The sequence below is a fragment of the Pogoniulus pusillus genome, chromosome 6 (genome assembly GCF_015220805.1).
Source record: "Pogoniulus pusillus isolate bPogPus1 chromosome 6, bPogPus1.pri, whole genome shotgun sequence".
Taxonomy (NCBI): domain Eukaryota; kingdom Metazoa; phylum Chordata; class Aves; order Piciformes; family Lybiidae; genus Pogoniulus; species Pogoniulus pusillus.
In genome coordinates, this window is record NC_087269.1 from 8,288,652 (window position 1) to 8,306,029 (window position 17,378).

General features: G+C 44.2%; 1 protein-coding gene across 1 annotated transcript; it reads right to left on the reverse strand.

Annotated features, from left to right (window-relative positions):
* Positions 1-1,891: 1,891 nt before the first annotated feature.
* On the reverse strand, positions 1,892-17,106 carry PLEKHS1 (pleckstrin homology domain containing S1). Its single transcript, XM_064144075.1, has 9 exons — positions 17,058-17,106; positions 15,652-15,743; positions 15,442-15,548; positions 13,127-13,261; positions 11,706-11,781; positions 10,346-10,450; positions 9,441-9,536; positions 5,004-5,114; positions 1,892-1,996 (listed from the first exon to the last, which is right to left on the reverse strand). Exons 1-9 carry the CDS (start codon positions 17,104-17,106, stop codon positions 1,892-1,894), a joined length of 876 nt encoding a protein of 291 aa, XP_064000145.1.
* Positions 17,107-17,378: the final 272 nt, after the last annotated feature.

Below are 17,378 nucleotides of genomic sequence, written 5' to 3' on the forward strand. Positions count from 1 at the left end.
AAAGCCACTAAATCTGTCAGGCCTGACTCGCCCTCTGTGAAGCCATTGCTGAATACTACCAATCACCTCTGCTTTGTACACATGCATTGTATTCTATGCTTTTAGATTTTAGTTTTGCTGTAAATATAGAGCTTTATCTTACTTCCAAACCTTCTGAGCTAGTCTGGTGATTTTGGTTTGGGGAGTAATTTTAACCCTACCACACCACAGAAGCATAGAATAGCTCGAACTGGAAGGGACTCATAAGAATCATTGAGTCTAAATCCCTGATGCTTGCAGGAATCCCTAAAACTACAATATGTGACTAAGCATTGTCCAGATACTCCTCAAACTCTGACAGCCCTGGCATGCTGCACCAGCCTCTCAAGTGAAAACCATGAACATGTCTGTCTTCTCTGTAGAGAAAATGGAGAAGACACTTACCTTAGCAGTACAGACAACTGAACCACTGAAAGTGGCACTGAAATTTGCTTTCTCTGGAGGGTTGGCTGTGGGCTGGTACTGCTTTCTGGGAATTTTAGGTCTCTATTTGCTTCTAAGTCTCTTGAACTGCTGTCCTGGCATTTGTGAGGGGATGGGAGCCCACCGTGTCTGCACATGAGCTGGCAGCTCTCATCCATCAACCTGCTGAAGAGGAATGGGAATAAAAAATGAACTGGCTTGACCATTCCAGGCACACTTGCTGTGTTTGAAGCTGGGTCAAATAGCTATCAGTGAAGCAAAGAATAACAAGTTCTTGTAGAGTATCCAGTGACCACAATTACAGCTAAGTAAAATAAACAGTCCTTCTAAAAATGGACCATAAAGCCCCAAATAAACCTTTCCAGTATTTAAAGATGAAGTATTAAGCCTGAAAACATTCCAGCTAACAACATGCCTCAACAAAGAAACTGAGTACAGATTGTTGGCCTTGGCTGTACTGGCTTCTGCAGGGATGTAACACTGTCCCCCTGGGAGATAAAATAACTCATATGTGATTCAAATAATTTTAGGTTTATTTGATGAGCCTTATAATGCTGGAATCCAGCCCTCCTACACATCCTAAACAAACTGGGGTTTGCAGCAAAAGCTGCTCTTGGTACATTTTAGATGGCACTGACTTGTGAGGTTTTCACAGTAATTACCTCCAGGCACTCGCAAAGACATAGATGAGCTTGAATAAATCTAATGAAATACTCTGGGCTGTGGGTCTGCATTTCCAGTTGCCTCCCACTATATGGCATAAGACCTGAATGTAGATGGCAGTCCACAGCTAACAGCTAATAACCAGTTCTCTGGCTCAGAAGGTTTGATTTTCTGTGACAGGCACACTTCAGTATACTGTGCTACATGGGGGAGATTGTAGAGCTTCCTTCTAGCACTACAACTGTGATACAAAGTTCAGGTCTTTGTGACATGGGAAACACTGTCCCTTCAAAGTACACAGCATCAGATTCATTCTTTGGATGGGAAAATAGATGGAAGGAGATGAGCTACTCAGGATCCTATAATTTACTGGGAAATCTAAGAGCTGATGCCCTGTGTCTACCCTTCTCTTTTAACCACTAGATAATGCTGCCTTCTTTGGAGAGCACCTGTCTGAAAGGCTGCCTGAGCTGTGGTATCTGGGTACCTGTGTGCCTGGCTGTCATGTCATGAAAACCTATCAGAAGTACAAGCCAGTGCTTCATCCTATAGTCAGAGTTGGTCTAAATACAGGAGTATGCAAAGTGAGTTTAAATATCAGATTGATGATTTTCAATTCCACTCTGCTATTCCCACAGGCCCTGAACTTTGTGAGGACTCAAACGAGAGGCTGCCTCTAGATATTGTTATGTACATGCCACAGACGACAGCTCTATCTGTACCATTATGTCACTTTTAATTTGCCAAACCTTAAAGAAGGTGTAACTTACAGCGATTTCATTGACATATAAATGTCCTCCTTTGCTGGGTTTTCTTGCACAGGGAGATCAGGCCCAGGTGTGGGGTCAGGCTTTGACACTTCAGAAGTGCACTGTTGGCAATACACAACAATAAAAGGTGGTAATACAATTTATCAGCCTATAGAAAAAATCTTGTTCTCCTTATTTCACTCAGTGCTCATCCTACTGAAACATATTGGCTAATATGGCTTGGCTTTTCCCAAATAAGTCAATTCCCAGAAATCATGAGCTAGAAAGGTGGCTGAAACTACACATCAGTAGTGTCTGGTATTAGTGACACTTTCAGAAGGGGACATGTGGCCCTTTGAGCTAGAATTCTATCTCAGACATAAAAAAGTTAGGATCAGAGAAACTTAGACCTCGATTGTAAAATGGAGAAGTAGTGGAGTCTCCGAGTGAAAAGGTAAATGCTCCAGGGATAGGCCCTAAAATGGCAATAATAGATAAGTTAATATGATTTCATTGGAGCATTGAAAACTTCCTATCTGGAAGCACAGCTTGCATCTCTCTCTCGCTCCTGCTGCACTCACTGCTATCTCTCCCGCAGCTGCTGCTTTGGCTGCTGCTCGGCTTTGCTGCACAGCTTGCTTCATCTCTACTTCCTCTAAGGTTGCTATATTCTGTAACAGCTTATTGGGGTGCTTTTTATTTTTGTCTGTACTGTTCTGTTGAGCATCTCCCTCATAGAGAGGCTGAGAGCTCTGGGGATGTTTAGACTGGAGAAGACTGCAAGGAGATCTGATCAATGTGTACAAATATCTGAGGGGTGAGTGTCAAGTGGAGGAGACCAATCTCTTTTTGGTGGTCAGCAGCAATTACACAAGGAGCAACGGCTGCAAACTGGAACAAAGAAGGTTTCACCTCAACATGAGGAGAAACTTCTTTACAGCAAGTGACAGAACAGGCTGCCCAGGGTGGGTTGTGGAGTCTCCTTCTCTGGAGACTTTCAAAACCTACCTGGATGCATTCCTGTGTGAACTACCCTAGGGTATCCTGCCTTGACAGGGGGGTTAGACTCAGTGATCCCTGGAGGTCCCTTCCAACCTCTGAAGTTCTGTGATTCTGTGATTTAGTCTAATTGTAAAAATACAATTTCATTTTCTGACTTTCCAAGTCCTGAGTTGTGGTGAATTTGCTCTCTGTGGCATATTGACAGTAAGTTACTGGGGAAGGGATCCACTCCAACCTGTAACAGGACATAACCAGCAATATTCTAGAGTGCCATCACAAAGGCTTTGTTATATCCTGGCAAAGCTGGCAGCTCATGGCTTGGACAGATTCACTCTGATATGGGTCAAGAATTGGCTGGAGGGCCAGGCCCAGAGAGTGGTGGTGAATGGTGCCACATCCAGTTGGCAGCTGTCACTTTTGGTGTGCCCCAGGGATCAGTGCTGGGCCCAGTCCTGTTCAATATCTTTACTGATGATCTGGATGAGGGGATTGAGTCCAGCATCAGTGAGTTTGCAGATGACACCAAGCTAGGAGCAGGTGTTGATCTGTTGGAGGGTAGGAGAGCCCTGCAGAGGGACCTTAACTTCCCCTGGCCACTAACTACATGGGAAGCCTACAGAAAGCAGCCTTCCAAATGAGGTGTCCCTATGAATTTTTTTTAATCCCCAGTGTGATTCCTCCTGCTCCTTGTTTCACAGTGGAACATAGGTACGAAAAGGTTTCACAGTGTTTTTAAAGTACTGCTTGGTTTTATGCAGCTTACTGATGCTTCAACAGGAGTAGATTTCAGAATACACAAAAAGAATGCACAGTTCCTTTTTCTAAATGAAGTTTTCACTTGCAAAAAAGAAAACACACTCTGTTACACAACAGGCAAAAAGGTCATTAACAATGAAACAGTCAATTTTGGGGAGTTCAACAAAATCAGCAATGTTTTTGTCAAAATGCCACTTTCTACCAGAAAGATCCTTTCAATGAGTCTAGTGTCTTTTTTTTTTCTTGTACAAAAGAAATCTCTATCACCTCCCCCTCTATCTGCATATTTCTTTTGCAAAGCACTAGTAGATCCTCATACCAGCTTCTCTTTGGTTCGTTAAATATTGGAATCACCGAATTGTCAGGGTTGGAAGGGACCTCAATGATCATCTGTTTCAGACACCCTGCACTGGGCAGGGACAATTCCCACTAGATCAGGTTGACCAGAGCCACGCCCAGCCTGATAGCAAAAACATCCAGAGATGAGGATTCCATCATCCCCTAAGCAACCTATGCCAGTGTCTCACTGTGCTAGTTTGAAGCAGGCTAGAATGTTTTGGTGAGAAGAACTAGATTACAGGCTGTGGAAAGAAAACAATGCTGATGTCTACTTCGCTCATAGGCTTGCTGAGATGTATAAAAATAGAAGTCAAAACATAGATAAGACACTTGGCACCACTCTCACTTGGGCTGCTGGCTGAGCTGCATCTCTCTAACCTCACCCTCCGTTTTAGACTAATCCACTTTGCTTCCTAACCCCCTGGCCGAACCTCCATTCTTCCTTGGGACTGGGGTAAGGTTGAGAGGGGTAGGGGTAACGTGAAGGGGTGGTTGAGAGCCCCTGAGCCCCTCCTGGGGACTCAGGTTTCTGGGAGGGGAGTTGTGTTTCTGTATTACCTTTTACCTTGTCTATTTCTGTATATAACTGTATATACTGTAAATATCTGCTTGTATATTGTGCCAGCTGTAAATATAAGCTTCATTCATACTTTCCAGAGCCAGCTGAGACTAGTCTGGGTGATCTTCTAAAGTTGGGGGGGGGGGTCAGGGAATACTCAAACCATCACACTCACCACCCTTATGTCAAAGAACTTCTTCCTAAGGTCTAATCTAAATCTCCCCTCCTCCAGCTCAGATCCATTCCCCCCAGTCCCCCTGACACCCTAAAAAGTCTCTAAGCAGCTTTCTTGTAGGCCTCCTTCAGATACTGGAAGGCCACAATAAGGTCTCCTTGGAGCCTTCTCTTCTCCAGACTGAACAGCCCCAACTCTCTCAGCCTGTCTTCATAGCAAAGGTGCTCAGAATGCTCAAATGTCTCTTGTCTGTTTGGGACTGTCAACAAACCAACAGAACTCACACCTGATACACTACCTTGGCTAAAATACTGCTGGGAGTTTGGTAATAATCCTCTTCATCCTTTTTGATGTCTTCATCTGTGTCTGATGCCAGCAGATTTTCCTCACTCTTTCCCACATGTTTATCCTGATAAAGTAATGGGATTGCATTTAACAGGTTCAATCACACAGGTTATTTGAGATGCATTTTGCCATTTACATGGAGCAGAAATACAATCACCAAAGACCCACAGAAAGCATGGGAAAACATCTTACTCCTTAAAGTGAGGAAGGCTCAGAGCCAGTACGTTACAGCAACAAGGCTTCTGTATTTGTGCTCTTTCTTGCCGTGCTGAGATTCACTGCACATGGACAACACTGGCCAGTGGTATTAGCACTTCCCATAGATGAACCTGTGGTACCCAGGCAGTTCCAACTGATTGCATGTTTACAACCTGCTCTTTTGCTTAAAAATCAAATAGGTTAAACGTTCTGTGTGTGAATCTGCATGCAATTAAGGTCATTTGTGTGGAAAGCATTTTTTATTTCCATTCACTTCTAAAATCCTTAAATTGGAAGAACAAACATCTGTAGGAGATCTAGAAGTGGATTGGATGTATTTGGCCTTTGCTGTCAAGTAAATAATTAATTTGGGACTTCCCTGACTAATGAGCAGTCTATTATCTCATACTTCTCCATGAACTAGAACACACCCTGCAGGGCTGGAGAGCTGATGTTGAATTCTTTGTGTCTTGAGGAATATTCTGCTCTTATAAATACCTGAAACACTGCATTTTGTTTGTGGCAGTTTGGTAAGTCAAGGAGAAATTAATCCCTCCACCAAGTTTATCTTTCTAAGTCACCAAGATAAATTGTATGCCTCCCTGCTTCCTTGCTGACTTCACTACAGTGAAGAGTAATTAGTATTCATCTGCCTCCCAATGCAATTCTCCATGCCATGTTTGTGATGCAACCATTTTTTTATCGCTCCATTTACATCCTTGGTTTCCATGGTGATCATTTTAATAATTTCTAAACATGCCACAGACTATGTCACTGTTTTCAAGGTAAGGTAAATTAAACTAATTACTCTCTTACACGTAAAGAGAAGAAAGTGGCACTGAACAGAAATTAAAGATGAGTGTATTTTTGTTCCTTGTTTGTATAAATGACATATAAAGCAATTCATGCAGGAGGGGGCAGAACAAAACCTGTTAAAGGACCTTCAAGAAGGTCCTTCATCAAAAAAAAAACACAGCAGGAACAAGACTGGGTCACGATCTAAAGTCATGAATGAATTTCTAGTGACTTTTCAGGGGCTTGAGATCAATCAAATCAGCAGACATTTGGGGAGAAGAGGGAAAAGGAGGTGATTTTATCTAGTCTTGGGATCCTCTGACTCCTAGGAAATCTCAGAGAGAAGACAGAACTCTCAGTTTCCCAGACTGAGCCTTCAATCACTTACAGTGGCTCTCATTCACCAAATGTGTAGTGTTTCTCCTTGGCACCATTGCAGACTACAAGGACAACAGGAAGGAGAAGGTTAAGGTGCAGGAGTATTGTGTTTCCCTAGAGCAGACTGCCAACAGATTCCTCCAGGTGCTTTACTGCCAGAGAAGTTAACCTCACTGTATAGTTACTCTTAACAGTGATGAGGAGCAGCTAAGCGAAGTAGGATTGTTTAGTTTGGAGAAGAGGGGAAAAACTCTACAACTCCCTGAAAAGATACTGTACTGAGGTGGGAGTTGGTCTCTTTTTCCTAGTATCAGATGATAGAGCAAGAGGAAATGGCCTGAAATTGTGCCAGGGGAGGTTTAGGTTGGAGATTAGGAAAAAATTATTTCCTGAAAGAATAGTCAGGCCCTGGGACAGGCTGCCCAGGGAGGTGGTGGAGTCACTGTCCCTGGAGGTGTTCAAGAAATGGGTGGACATGGCAGTAGTAGTTTAACAGCCATGGTGGTGTTAGGTTGATGGTTGGGACTTGATGGTCTTCAAGGTCTCTTCCAACCAAAACAATTCTATGATTCAGCTAAGTAAGTTCTTCAAGTCTGTTGAACTATGATGTGGATTTACCATAGAGATCAAGCAGACTATGGAGAAAATTGGCTGTAGTACAAGATGGAAATAATACCCAGAGAACAACTGAGTAATTGCTAGATGTAGGCTTCTTAAAGAAAGGTTATGTGCTGCTCTTGGGCAGAGGAACTTCTCTTTCAGAAAATCAGGTGCATCAAACAGATCCCATCAAGTGTCTGCAGTACAGTAATATGCAGTACAGGGTAATGCAGGTCAGGGCTCCTTATTCTGATGCATTTCAGGTATTGAAAGTTGTGTATCAAAGTATCTGGTACTGAATTGCTGAATTGCTGAGTCAGATGTGGTTTGGTAGCTCCAGAGTGCAGGTGGAAAGACAGCTAGGTCCCCACACCTCTGCAAGTCATCTGCCTGTGTGAATTTCAGTTCAAGAAGGACACAGAACTATTTGAAAGCGTCCAGTGCAGAGCCACAAAGTTGATGAGGGGAATGGAACATCTTTCCTACGAGGAGAGACTGAGGGTGCTGGGGCTCTGCAGCTTGGAGAAGAGGAGCCTGAGGGAGGAACTCGTTCATGTTCATAAATATGTAAAGTGTGAGTGCCAGGAGGATGGAGCCAGGTTCTGCTCAGTGATGCCTAGTGACAGGAAAAGAGACAATGGGTGGAAATTGAGGCATAGGAAGTTTCACGTAAACATAAGAAGGAATTTTTCCCTGTGAGGGTGACAGAACACTGAAGAGGCTGCCCAGGGGGCTGTGGAGTCTCCTTCTCTGGAGATATTCAAAACCCACATGGACATGCTCCTGTGTGATCTAGTAGATCTTCCTCTGGCTGGGGGGTTGGGCTGGATGAGCTTTTGAGGTCACTTCCAGCCCCTGACATTCTGTGATTCTGTGAATAAACTCAGCTGACACTGAGAGGCCTGTTTGCATGACTAACAACCTCTGACCAAAGAGTTCTCAAGATCTGGGCTTGGATGAGGGCATCACCAATTCAAAGCATAACAAATCAGATACCAGAAATGTGGAGTCATATTTCAAACAGGAAGTAAAGGCAGGGGATTAATCTGCAAATCAACTGTCTAGACATCACTGAGCAGAGAATAGATTCAGAGATGTTAGCAGATGCTAAACTTATGAGGCAAGTGAAGTATTTTTAGAGTGAACAAAGGTTTTTGTTTCTTGTTAGCTGTATGACAATGTTATTTATTTTTACACATGCTGATGCAGAAATATGAGCTCCCTGCTATTTCGTCTGCTTCAGGCTAAAAAGGTAAAATCCAAATTCCTCATATTTAACCTTCATGGTCAGTCTGTCCTAGTCTGAACAGCTGCATATAATACATGCTCTGGGAGGCATCCTAAGTACGAGAAGAATTACTGAATAAGACAGAAAGACATGTGAAAGAAAGAGACAGAGCCTTGGTATGCACCCAGAGCAGCACTAGTTAAAATTGGACTGGGAGTTAACCAAATGCATTTTAGAGCTCAGACTCACCACTGACTTACTGCAGCTTCACTAAGTACTGTGCATCAGCTGAGCTCTGCTAACTGCCCACAGGACAACAAAGTTCTTACAACTGTTCTTACTTATTTCTACTAAATTTATCTGCACTGCCTCATACTTGCTACTAGCCTATATACATGGATGGTGACTGCAGCACATAATTTACCACCCTGCTAGATATGACAGCAGAATGTGTCACTCCAGATCACAGTCCAGTGCATAAACTGCCAGTATAAACTCAGCTGCCAAATTGCACACTGGTGTGGTCGAGCCTTGGTTATGCCTTTTGCTCTGTTGACTCTGCTGTAAAGGCAGCAATCCAGGGCAGTGCATGGCTGAAAACTATCTGAGACTGCTGCTGCTGTTTGTTCAGGAAACACAGGTCAGAAAATTTAGCCAATAATACATGCTAGCATTCATCATTGTATTTTTTTTAATCATTCCTGCCAGATAGGGAAGCTAAAGTAATTGAAGTCATATTTATGGTGACAGAAGGTCAGTCCTGAGTTGTGCCTCCATTTAACAAGTCCTTGTTCTGCAGTTCAGTTACACTGATTAAATTGCTGCTGGCAGAGGCTGTAAAAAGAAGCCACTTAGGAAGACTGGGGCACAGCTGAGAAATGTGATGGGAGGAAACTTTAGAGTTTTCCCGATCAAGTTTGTAAAAGCAGCCACAAGCTGCAATTGCTGCACAGAAACCAAGGACCTGCCTCCAAGAAGCAAAACAAGCAGGGTATTGCAAGGAAGTTCCTAGAAGGTCATTTTCACTGCTAAACAAAACAACAGAGTAAATATTTAGGAAACTTTCATAGTGAAAACCAACATAGGGAAAGCAGCTGGATAATCTACAGTTAGAAATTCAGGTGAGATAAAAGCCAACAGTCACTTTTGCAGGCTGAACAAGTCAAGAGCTGTTTGATTTCTTCTGCTCACCATGCTTGGAAAAACTTCTCTTGATGAGTCACACTGAGCCTGATGAAGGCCAGGATCTGAATTAGGCCTGCTCTTGTCTTCTGAGGAACCAATCTCCTGTATACAAAAGATAAAGCTGACTTCTTCTGAAGATGCACTGGAAGTGCCTTACCTGCATTCATCTTCTCCTAGCTGGGTCATTTACCCAGTCTTTGTGACTAAAGAAAACCAACAGACTACAATTGCTTTGGGATAGCAGCAGGGCCTTCCCTCCCTTCTATTCAAATATTGATGGGAAGATCTGGAAGGCACAGAGGAACTGGACATGATCTCCCCACTAAGCTTTACATCCTGAAGAGAGACAAAGGAAAACACAATCACAAACCAGGAGGAATGTGGCTAGCAGCTGCCAAAACAATCATCACAGGGCTTTGCCAAGGCATGCCAGGGGCATGCTTCATGCCTGCCAATCTTTCTCAGTCAGCTGAGGCAGCCTGTGAATATAACTTCTCATGGGCATCAACACCTGCCTTTCCTTACATGAATTCATGGCATTGTATAGCTGATGTCGTGGTGTTAGGTTATAGGCTGGACTTCATGATCTTGGAGGTCTTCTCCAGCCTCAGTGATTCTGTGACTTTCCTCAAAAGTCATTCCTCTGTGGGGAGGAACCCCATCAGAGAGCAGAAAAGAGCACCTATACACTCGTTGGAGAAGCTCTAAAAACCTTTTGATGGAAGTGTGACTTGTTCTAGTAGGATGTGGGAGGTGTCCCTGCCTATGGCAGTGGGTAGGAACTAGATGATCTTTGAGGTCCCTTCCAACCTAAACCATTCTATGATTCTGTGAAAAGCAACTACACAAATCAAATTTCAGTCACCTCTAGGAGCAAACTCATTATTAAACAGAGTGGCTGCTCTGTTTACCTTCTGGTGGCTTTGCCTCTCTGTGAAGCTGGTTGTATCTACAGAACTCAACAGCGGCAAAGAGGAGGGTCTGCTTCTGGCTTCTGGATTTGGAAGATCTTGATTCTAGAAAGAAAATATCTCAGTATGAGAAAACAGACACCTGATGGGCATGGTCAACAATGTACCAAAGCAAACAGCCACTCCCAACTTTACTTTTAATGGCTCAGAGGTGCCTACGTGACATTTGTTCAGGCAGACATAAATCACTGTGCTTGCACTCTGAGCTGACTGGAAGCTGCAGAGATGTAAGGTTACTGCTTAGTCTGAACTAGTAACCCGGGATGGCTCTTAAGCTGCAGAAACCTGTGTTTGAGCTTGAACTAAGAGGGCTTCCAGCTGGTTCATAACATGCACAGAATCACAGAAACATCCAGGTTGGAAAAGCCCCTCAGGATCACCAAGTCAAAACAATGATCCTACTCTACAAGATTCACCTTAAACCATATCCCTGAGCACCACATCCAAACCACCGTTAAACACATCCAGGGTGAGTGACTCCACCACCTCCCTGGGCAGCTCATTCCAGTCCCTGACCACTCTCTCCATGAAAAACTTTTTCCTAATGTCCAATCTAAACCTACCCAATCTCAGCTTGAGGCCATTCCCCTTTGTTCTGTGTCCAATTACCTGGGAGAAGAGACCAGCAGCAGCCTCTACACAATGTCCCTTTAGGTAGTTGTAGACAGCAATGAGGTCACCCCTCAGCCTCCTCTTTTTCAAACTAACTATCCCCAGCTCCCTCAGGCATTCCTCATAAGATTTATTCCCTAGGCCCTTCCCCAGCTTTGTCGCCCTCCTCTGGACCCACTCCAGTATCTCCACATCTCTCTTGTATTGCAGTGCCCAAAATTGAACACAATACTCGAGGTGTGGCCTCACCAAAGCCGAGTCCAAGGGGACAATCACCTCCCTTCTCCTGCTGGCCAGAGCATTTTTAATACAAGACATTGTACAAGCTAATAGGACATTGACAGACTAGATGTGGATTGGTTTATAAAACAGCATAAAAGCACAGGGTAAAAATAACACATGGGTTTTCACTCAGAGGCATCAAAGTGCATTTCATTGCAGCACCGTGCCCAGCATCTTCTAATTTCCATGTGACTTACTCTTCAGAGAGATTCCCTCAATGTCAAATCAAACCCAGTGCAGACAGACTGTGCAATGCCTACTTAACGCATAAAATGGGAAATAAACTTCTGATTAACCAAGGCAAGAGCCACCTTGCAAGGCCAAGATCAGGAAAATTCCTTTGTGCAGCTTCTAATGAAATTACAATCTTCTTTCTTTCTAAAATCGAGTGCAGTTAACGTGTCACCTGAGGGCACCATCCACCTCTTCTGGCCTCCCTGCAGGCTGAAGATATCACAGTGACCCAGTCCTTTGTTTCCTGCCTGTATGTTGGAAGAAAAGAAATTACAACCTATTCACAGGTAAAACACAAAGAAAAACCCTCTGCCTACCTGTTTCTTCCTATGGGACCCAAAATAACACTTCCTGAAATCACTGGGGAAAATTTGCATCTTCCCTTTCAAGAGAGACTGCTTGGCTGGCCACAGCAAGATGGAAAAGTTTGACTTCAGAGAGGTGCAGCCCAGAGCTGGGAGCTAAAAGGTAGGTAGAGGGGACTGTATGCATGTGCAAGAGACACAGAGGGAGAAATGGAGAGGTAGAATGGTGCTTTCTGCTTTATTTTCTGTGTGTAATGCTGCTCTGCTAAGTCCTGCCATGAAGACAGCTAACAAGGCTTGGGAATGTGTCTGGGCAAGCAGGATGAGAAACGTGCCATGAAAGGACACCTGAAGCCCTGTTTCATTCCTGTGGTGAATTCAGTTGGATTAATTCTGAAATGCCTGCCACCAAGTGTGGTCTGTGAGAGCAGTGTGTGTGGGGTGACACGCTCAAGTAACACCCAGTTATGTGTTTTCCTCCTGCATTTATCAGCATTTCACACATCAGCTGCTCTTCTGCATGAAGGCAGAGAAAACACTCATTCAATATTTGTAACCGGGAAACTGGAGGAGCTGGGAAGCAGTAACAGAGTAGCACTGTGCCAAATATCTTTCCTCCCCAAGCCAAGCTTTGGCTAGGCACCTCAACAGCAGCAGTTTCTGCCCTTGCTGCGGACTGCGATTGCAGCTGGGCAAAGCAGGGAACACACCACACTTACTGCAGTAAAGGCCTCAGTCATTGCTTTTAAGATATGTTTCTCTTTCAGAGAATTTTCCCCTACAATCTGCTTCCTTTGATTATCAACCTACATTCCAGGGCAAGACTCCTTCTTGTCATTTATCCACAAAGAGCAGAAGCCTTCCTAACTCCCAGGAGCTGCTAGGTGAGAAGACAAAGCTTCTCTGCTGTTCCGTGACCCTGAACTGGTAGAATGTGACACGGCACTGCCACACTGATGTACTGCTGCTGCCATCCCCATTCCTAGCAGCATGCTCCTACTACTTTCGCATGTTGGATCTTGAGGCTGCAGGGAAGACCACCTCCCCTGCCTGAAACAGCAAAAATTAACGTGGCCAGAGGGATAAAAAACAACACAGAACAGAGCAGTTTTCCATTGTATCAACCAGCTGAATCTTCTCATTCCAGATCTGCACCATCTGTTGCTGAGACACAGGAAGAGATGGGAGCAGCTGCGAAGGAGTAGGACCTTGCCTTGGGGCAGCAGCTTAGCGTTGCATTAGCTTAACTGTAATGTCATACTGTATTTGCACGTCTTTCTATGCCTACCTGCTGTTCCCAATGAGGTAGTAACACCTGTTTCCAGTGCTGATGGACATCACCTGTTCTGGAAGGCATTTGAACATCTTCCTCACTGTTTCCAGAATTTCAGAATTGCTTATGCCAACTCCCACATTTATGATTCTGTTAAGATAAGCATATAAAACATGCTACATAACTACAGACACAGGTGTGTGTGTGTGTGTATGTGTATCTTACATTAAGCACAGAATGAACGGGGTGAGAGCTGCACGGGAAAAACATTTTTCCACAGGAAAAAATAAATCTGAAGAAAGTGCTCACATTCAAAACAAAAGATCCTCCAATGAAGAAAATTTCCTAACCCAAAAAGACCTGTGCCTAGACTTTGGATCTTTGTTTCTGAAAAATGGGGCTGCTGGTCTAAGACAGAGACCTGAGAAGAAATGACAAGAAAAACAAAACCTTGCAGATGTTTCTGAACAGCTGCAGAAAAAGAAATGTGATTTGAAATTAAATGTCTATGAATAATGGTTTAATGGAGGGGAAAAGGAACAGAGCAGAAGTACTCTTAATGGATACTTAAATAGAAGCATCAGTCCCATTAACTTCCATGAAGTTAAAATAGTAAAAATAATGACAACATTAATGATGGTAATAATGTAACCACATACCACTGAGCAAGCTGCAATTGTTTTGCAAGCTTCACAGTGTAAATCACAGAATCACAGAATATCAGGGGCTGGAAGGGACCCTGAAAGATCATCTGGTCCAGCCCCACTGCCAGAGCAGAATCACCTATACCAGATCACACTGGAATGCACCCAGAGAGTTCTTGAATATCTCCAGAGAGGGAGACCCTACAACCTCCCTGGGCAGCCTGTTTCTGTGTTCTGTCACCCTCACACAGAGCAAAATCCTCTTCATGTTTATATGAAATTTCCTATGCCTCAACTTCCACCCATTGCCCCTTGTCCTGTCACTGGGCATCACTAAGAGGCTGGCTCTACCCTCCTGGCACTCACCCCTTACATATATGTAAACATTAATTAGATCATCCCTTAGTCTCTTCCTCTCAAATTCAAAAAGCCCCTTCCCTCAGGCTCTCCTCACAAGGAAGATGTTCAGTTTCCTTAATCATTTTTGTGGCTCTGTGCTGGACTCTCTCAAGCAGCTCCCTGTCCTTCTTGAGCTGGGGGGCCCAGAAATGGACACAATACTCCAGATGAGGCCTCAGCAGGGCAGAGCAGAGGGGAAGGAGAACCTCCCTCAACCTACTAACCACAGCCCTTCTAATACACTCTAGAATGACATTGGCCTTCCTTGCCACAAAAGCACATTGCTGGCTCATCGTCATCCTTCAATCCACTAGGACTTCCAAGTCCTTCTCCCCTTCACTGCTCTCCAGCAGGTCAGTCCTCAGCCTATGCTGATACATGGGGTATCAAACTTCACCAAAGGAATTCAGTACTTTTACTTCTACATCTACCATGCACTGTAAGTTGCCCAAGGTAAGGTGAGGCCACATCTGGAGTACTGTGCCCAGTTCTGGGCCCCGCAGTTCAAGAGGGACATAGAACTGCTTGAGAGAATCCAGTGCAGAGCCACAAAATTAAGGGAATGGAACATCTCTCTTACAAGGGGAGGCTGAGGGAGCTGGGGCTCTGCAGCTTGGAGAAGAGGAGACTGAGATGACCTCATCAATGTTTCTAAGTACATAAAGGGTGAGTGCCAGGAGGATGGAGCCAGGCTCTGCTCAGTGCTCCCTAATGACAGGACAATGGGCACTGGGTGGAAGCTGAAGCCTATACCAGATCACACAAGAACACATCCAGACGAGTTTTGAATATCTCCAGAGACAGAGACTCCACAACTCCCCTGAACAGCCTGTCCCAGTGTTCTGTCACCCTCACAGGGGAAAAAATTCCTCCTCATATTTGAACGAAACTTCTTATGCCTCAGCTTCCACCCAGTGCCCTTTGTCCTGTCACTGGGCATCACTTGGCTCCATCCTCTTGGCACTCACCCTTTACATACTTAGAAACATTGATGAGGTCACCTCTCAGTCTCCTCCAAGCTGCAGAGCCCCAGCTCCCTCAGTCTCTTCTCATAAGTGAGATGTTCCATTCCCTTCATCATCTTTGAGGCTCTGCACTGGGCTCTCTCAAGCAGTTCTGTGTCCCTCTTGAACTGGGGGTCCCAAAATTGGATACTACATCGCCTCACTCCAGGTGAGACAATCAAGAACCTCTCTCAGGAACAAGTCTGTACAATCAGTCAGTGGCCATTTAACAGTGTTGATACAAGACTCAAAATAAGACAGGTGCTGCATTTGAGTTACATACTGATCAACAGCTATGGAGCCTTTCATGTTCTGGCCTTTTAGATACTTCAGGATGTAACTGCCCGTGCTGGATTTGGACAGGATGAAAAAACGCCTTTTCCAGGAATTCTGCAGAAGAGAAAGGAATTTGCCTCATTAAAATTCAGGAAAGCAGAAATAGCAGATGCTTATCAAGGGGTTGCTGGAATATGACTAATTTGTGCTAGCATACCTGTGAGCTGAAAAGTTGAAGGGGTGGTGATTTGATCAGGAATCCGTGCTTGGAGACACCCCCCTCAGGGCAAAATGTATTTTGTGTTCCTACTAACCACGGAGAAATGAAGGGTACAGTTACTTCATTTGTTGAAAATTAATCTCTTACAAAGACCTGCTTGAACTGGAAATTACAGAATCACACAAAACATCTCAATGGAAGAGATCTCAAAGATCATCCAGTCCAAGCTTTGACCTGGCACTGAAGTGTCCAACACTAAACCATGTCCCTAAGCACTAGCTCCACAGGCTGCTTAAACACCTCCAGGGATGGTGACTTCATCACTGCCCTGGGCAGACCATTCCAATGTTTGAGAACTCTATGGTGAAGAAGCATTTCCTAGCATCCAGCCTGAATCTCCCTTGGAAATTGTTGCTGAGCAGTAGGGTTTTGTGCTTAAATGAGCATCAAGCACGTTACAGTCAGAGAAGACAAACACAAATCAAGGCTAGAAAATACAGAGCCAGGCTGTGCTTCCCTCCTATTAATGTTACTGATGACAGTTGGCACAAAATATTAACTAATGATAGTGACAACTAATGATTAGCCCCACCCTGAGCAGCAAGCTTGGAAGATAAAATAAGCCTATGCCTTTTTTAAGTGGTCTTATTTAACTTTTGGAGTCTAGTCTTGTTTAACTTCACAATTAGTGATCTAGAAGACAACAAACAGCCTTCTAGTGAAGTCTGTAGATGGCATTCAACCTGGATAGGTTGCAAACTCACCTTACACATGATACAACAGGAAACATCTTACAACTAAAAGCTGAGCTAAAAGACTTGGGAAGAAAGATGCCTGAATGTATTTGTTTATGAGCCTCTGTGGCCAGCTGTACTTTAAGATCCACATTTTCTAATCACTGACAGATTTCTGATCAAAAACTCAGTTTTAGTAATGCAGTTTAACAGCCAATGAAAGGGGTGGCAATGTCATTCCTTTTTTAAACACAGAATCACAGAGTCACAGAATGGGCTGGGTTGGAAGGAACCTCCTGGGGTCATCTAGCCCAGCCTCCTCTGCAATATGCAGGGGCATCCTTAACTTGATCAGGTTGCTCAGAGTCCAGTGACTAGAAGAAGCACAGTCATCCTCATCTGGGATCTTCCAGTAAGGGACACTAGAGAACAGACAGAAATTCTGGGAAATACAACATAGAATCATAGAATAGTTTAGGTTGGAAGGGACCTTAAAGATCATCTAGTTCCAAACCTCCTGCCACAGGCAGGGACATCTCCCACTAGAACAGGCCACTCAAAAACTCATCCAATGTAGTCTTGAACACCCCCAGGGATGGAGCATCCACAGCCTCCCTGAGCAACCTGTTACAGCATTTCACTACCCTCACTGTAAAAGCTTATTCCTACCATCTGGTTTACATCTCCCCTCTTCCAGTTTAACCCCATCACTCCTCATCCTGTCATTACAAGACCTTGTAAATAGTCCCTCCCCAGCCTTCCTGTAGGCCCCCTTCACATACTGGAACATGACCAAGCTTTGTAGTGATGCAAGAAATGTTTTGTTCTGAAACCTCATTTACCACTGCCTGCAGAGCAGGTAAGGCTTCATCATCAGTGCCCTGGAGATACTGACTGTACCTTCCATTTCCCAGATAATTTTTTAAGGAATGTTTTTAACAAACATCAGTTTATCCTCTGTGTCAGGGACAAGAAAAAATTCTCCTGCAA